The following is a 5274-nucleotide window of genomic DNA, read 5'->3' as shown; positions in this document are numbered from 1 at the left end:
ACAGGATGTTTACCTCTATCGTACGTACTGGAGTGATGCTGTGATAATAAGGATTGAAAGGGATGAGTAGCAATGTGTCCTTAATTTGTACACCATATACTTGAGCTTTTATTGCATAGGTGCCACTGGTCTTTGGGCTACACTGTATCCTATACACTCCAGGATCAGTGCTGGTGGTAGTGACTGTAGTGTGAATGGGTTGACCATCTTTACCAACCAGACTACAGTTGAAAAAAGAGAGAGGGACTGACATGAGAGATGAGTCTGGTGCCTCTAATGAGAGAGAAAAAGAAGCCTTGCTATCTTTTGGATTATTTTCAAAACAGGAAACTTTACCCCTGCAGCACTGTAAAGCAGAATATGTAATGTACCCAATGTCACTATCAATCTTAACCCCCTTCATCAATGTGAGATCATTTTTTTCAATGGGCAGCAGCTCCTCCACACGAATTTGAGCTGCCACCTCCTTTATACGCCCAATTATCGGTTTTTTGGAGGTGAGAACTTGTTGAGGAGTCCCTGTCTTTAAACTTTGCTCTACATAATCCTTTACATCGTTTAGAAGGCTCAAACTCGACTCTGCTGATTTCTTCTGTCCAGAGAGCACCTTTAGTTTAGCATCAGTTACCATCTGTGCCTGCTCAATCAGTTTCCTCTCTGACTGACGAACAGTATCAATAATCTCTTCGACCATATTATGAATTTCCCCCACCACTGCTTCTCCTCTTTCTCTTACCTCAGCCTCGAATCCTTCTATAGTAGCCATGGCCTCGTTAAGTGCTTCGATTTTTCCCTTCACCGGATTAAGAGAACGCTCCAAGGCCTTGCAGTGCTTGGCATAAATATCAGCAATGAGGTTATACTTGTGATCTCTGTGAGTGAGTATAGCACAATCACGACAGATAGATTCGTCGCAGGTTTCACAGAAATATTTTAGCGGCTCATCATGACTGGGTACCAGACATGTGAGGTTTGCTTCAGCTTTCTTTTTAGACAGTATTTCAGAGGGAGCTGATGCCACCTCATCAAGACTCACTATCTTATGATTAGCAAATTCTGTCCACTGCTTATGCATTGCTATACACTTTTTACAAAGGAACTTACTGCAATCCCTGCAGCATCTAGTGGCATTAGCTGAGCTGCAGTTGTCACAAGCAACCTTTTCAGGATCAGCTACTTTCTGCATTAAACTGTGTACCTCCTTGAGATTGTTGAGAGTGAATGCTACAGGAAAAGCTCCTGCTCCTTCTTCTGGTAACTCTGTACAATGACGACAAGTGGGACAAGAGAGGTAATAAGTCTCATTCTTCTTATCCAGTGGTAATCCCTCCAGACAGTGCTGACAGAATGAATGTAGACAAGGTAAAGTCTTGGGGTTGGTATAAATGTCAAGACAAACCGTGCAAGTGAGCTGTTCCTCCAGTTTTAAGAGACCTGGAGAAGAGGAAGACGGTTCAACTGCCATTTTAAAACAAGACAACTCTCAAGACAGCAAATTAACACAAGGCAGCAAATTAACACAAGACACCAAATTAACACAAGGCAATCATGTGACCTGACAGGATTACTAATAATAACACAAAAGTATACTAGATCAAAGCCTTGCTGTCACTATACTAAGCAAGGAGCCTTTTATGTCTGCACTATACAATAACAGTTATTATACCAAGTACAAATTTCCCACCCATCAATGACAAAGCATAAGGATTCAGGTGACCTGAAGAAAATTAATTAGAAACTGGTACTATACAGGAGTGTATTATGTACTTATAAAAAACATTTAATGTTTTAGGTTCAGAATATTTGTGCACATGTTGTGACCATACTGAGTGCTATATAACACAAATGTATACCCAAGAATTAATTACATTTACACGGAACCGGAATAAATACATGTATATGTAATACAAATTATCTCTAAAACTGGAAGATAGTGATTGATAATGTAGCGAGTTGACTGATCAATCTTAACCAAGCATCATGAACCCAAAAACTCACACAAGATCAATTATTAACAATCAATTATATATATCATAATGACGTCATTAATATAATACATATTACCAATGATAACAATGCATCTAACATATTGATCACTATTAATAATAATAATAATAATAATAATGTACACTAACATTACAATAATATTTGTTGACTTGAATGTCTGAATTACATGTACATCTGTGTTTATCAAGGTCTTGAGTGCCCATACGTTTTTAGGCTCAAGAATCCTATGCAACTTCCTAGCTGAGTTTCATTTAGGAGGAGGCAGGGAAAGCAATTACCCTCCACTTGGCTATAAATACACCTTTAAAGTACTGCTTTAATATTACTCACAGAGACTCCATATTTGTAGGATATTCATGATACCATAAGACACTAATGAAAGAATAAAAAGAAAAATATTTGTCTGTACATAAATATACTGCAGTATATTACACACACAAAGTTAATACCACTTCCCTCCATTTGTACTACCTTCATTTTAATAATTTAGAAATTCACTCTTCACATACAAATCTGTCCCTCCTCTCTTTACCTTCCATTATGTTAATAAAGGTTTAAAGCTCCAATGGTTGTCATACTTCAGATGAATTGGAAAGACTATCAAATACTGCAGTGACCTACACGTGCATGTACATAAAACAAGTAATTACTAATACTGTACGACAAACTACTAATTGATTCTATATTAATGTACTTTGCTGTACATTTACATGTAGCAGGCAAAAAATAGCTACATTGTAATAAACTGAGTCAGTTAATACAAATCATCAGTTAGGGATTCAGTCCCGAAAGATGGTTAATGATATAATGTTGTATCATCATTCTCAGTTAATACTTGATTCGAAAGAGATGGAATTAATCAGAGTAATATGCAGGGTTTCCTACAGAATTTTGGCATAATGCTCCTGCAGCTTCTTGTCAGTGGGTTATAAAATTGGGCCAAACAACCTGCTTTCTAGTACAGTGGAACCTCTGTTAACGGACAGTCCCTGTAACGGACACCTACCTTATAACGGACAGTACCTGGTGTACCAATTGAATTTCCCATGCATGCAATACAAATAAAACCTCCGTACAGCGGGCCCTCTCTTTTCCAGACAGCGGACAGCCAACTGTGCACCAGTAGAAGAACTTGCACATCTATTGACCTCCATAAGCGGACAGTGGGTGTGGCTAATAATCATGTTGCTTAGCAACTGTTACTAGGGTGCCATTTTGATTGGCAAAAAACATTGTGCTATGTGTACTCGTGTGTGCTGCTTTAGGAAAACTATTTAGTACTTCTAATAGTTGAATGTCATTGCTAAGAAGATATATCTAGACAACTTACTGGAAGGAGACACCATCCACTGCACTGATGATGGTCCGTGTGTACTACATTATGTTGAATATCCATAATTACCTTCCTTAAACATATTAAAAAGCCTGGATAGCTATGTGTCTTTGACAGCAAATGATTTTTAATAAAAAAACATGAATTATTTAAATAATGCGCTAATATATAATAACCTCCTTATAAAGGACACCTACAAATAAAGGACAAAACTAATTGTCCCAATGTGTCCGTTATTCGGAGGTTCCACTGTACAGGGTATGTGGCCAAATTTCATCAAAAATGAAAAGGAGAAAAATTGCTACTTTTATAATTATTTCTGATATGTATACATTCTTATGTTGTGTATAAAAGTTTTAACTGATATTAATGAAGTTTGGATTTTATAAGAATTTTTAAAAGTTGCTCAAAAATCGGGCAAAAGTCCCCGTACTATAACAGGGGTCTTGGCCAAATTTCGTCAAAAATGACAAGGAGAGAAATTTCTATTTTTATAATTTTTTCTGATACATGTACATGTACTTATGTTGTGTAGAAAGTCTGAACTCATTCCAATGAAGTTTGGATTTTCTATAAATTTTTTAAAGTAATCAAAAATTGGGCCAAGGTCCCTTGTACTAGATGTACATGTAAAAATGACTCAAAAATACCCCTCAATTTTCATTACATTTTCTGATGCATAATGATGTACATGTACATGTATTGTATGTATATGTTACATGTTATATACAGTGTACATAGAAAGTTTTAATAACATACCTTATGCTGTCTATCTTGTGATGCAGAAAGTCCGAGAGGTAGAGAGAAGGTGTGATCAATTCAATCCTGTGGGTCATGATGTGCTTCAGTTTGAAAGGCCAAAAGGTCACGGGAACACACAAAGGTCAAATAACCTCCTGAATACTTAGGAAATGATTTAAAATTACATTTAAAAAACTTATTTTGTACCTGATTAACATGTAAAATTTGAGTAAAAGAGCAATCAATATAGGCACTGACACTATCAATACAAGACTTTATTTTTATCTAAAGTTCATGACATCATAATTACATCACACAGTATGTTACTAGCTTTAGCTTCAACGCAACACCTGCTAACATCATCTCCCTCGTCTGTTTCAAGTGGGCATGGCTCCTTGTAACTAACGTAACGGCAACGACTTCAACGAGCACCTTCCCTTGAACAAATTCTGAAACATCAACTACAAGATGGAGAGAGAGAGAATAGTACTATACATTATTAAATAATTCTATCGTAATTACCATCTTGAAGTCCATCAATTGTAGTCTGCCAAGTTTTACATGTAGCTCTTCTACTCGAAATTTTATCAAGATAAATACTGTATAGCTGGTAATTTTAAAATACTAAAATTTTATAATAATTAAAAGGTACAGTACATGACCATCAGTAAATCAATCCTTTACTTACTTCACTCAATTAAGAATCCAAGCTCGTTAGGGACTCCTCAGTCATAACACCAAGAGTATCCTTGTAAGGACACTTACTGCTGCAGTGATTCCTTTACAATAACAACATGAGGCCATTTTGTGTTGAGGCCTCAGCTTCTTTAGTCAGTCATCGTCTTGTTCCAGTGTCTCTGTGTTAGTCGTTAGAGTCAAATCAACATCTTCGGATACTTGAGTCTCACTAGAATTAGCTCCTTTCCCGTTAGATCATGAATAGTAGAGCATCCATGGTTAGATGAAGCATCATCAAGCTTGCCCCATTCCCAACGATAAGCAACTGATCTAGGTACATAAGTTTGATTGATCTAATGGTCCATCTTTTTCCATATGGTCAACCCAGCGAGAACCAATTTCTGTGGAGTCATAAGCCAGAGTGATCGGCTGCGATGATGATCGGCATAAGGAGGAAGTCAAGGAACAAAAGAACGAGAAGCTCAAACTCAAAGAAGTCAAACACGTGGTCTAGC

General features: G+C 36.9%; 1 protein-coding gene and 1 long non-coding RNA gene across 4 annotated transcripts; both read right to left on the bottom strand.

Moving 5' to 3' along the window:
- Positions 1–209: 209 nt before the first annotated feature.
- On the bottom strand, positions 210–1465 carry LOC105312814 (tripartite motif-containing protein 45-like). The gene is made up of 3 exons (XM_011405742.2): positions 1400–1465; positions 332–1201; positions 210–221 (listed from the first exon to the last, which is right to left on the bottom strand). The coding sequence occupies exons 1-3, from the start codon at positions 1463–1465 to the stop codon at positions 210–212; spliced, it is 948 nt and encodes a 315-aa protein (XP_011404044.2).
- Positions 1466–1961: 496 nt separating this feature from the next.
- LOC109582087 (uncharacterized) lies at positions 1962–5268 on the bottom strand. 3 transcript variants are annotated; one of them, XR_002184898.1, is made up of 7 exons: positions 4770–5268; positions 4604–4705; positions 4409–4542; positions 4289–4366; positions 4100–4243; positions 2540–2624; positions 1962–2379 (listed from the first exon to the last, which is right to left on the bottom strand). It is a non-coding gene; the product is annotated as an uncharacterized LOC109582087 (long non-coding RNA). The 3 variants fall into 3 exon arrangements; XR_002184897.1 differs by having other exon boundaries at positions 4289–4542; XR_002184899.1 differs by having other exon boundaries at positions 4100–4236; positions 4289–4542.
- Positions 5269–5274: the final 6 nt, after the last annotated feature.

Source organism: Amphimedon queenslandica, unplaced genomic scaffold (assembly GCF_000090795.2).
Source record: "Amphimedon queenslandica unplaced genomic scaffold, v1.1 AMPQUscaffold_13402, whole genome shotgun sequence".
NCBI lineage: Eukaryota > Metazoa > Porifera > Demospongiae > Haplosclerida > Niphatidae > Amphimedon > Amphimedon queenslandica.
This window is presented reverse-complemented; position numbering and strand designations above follow the sequence as displayed.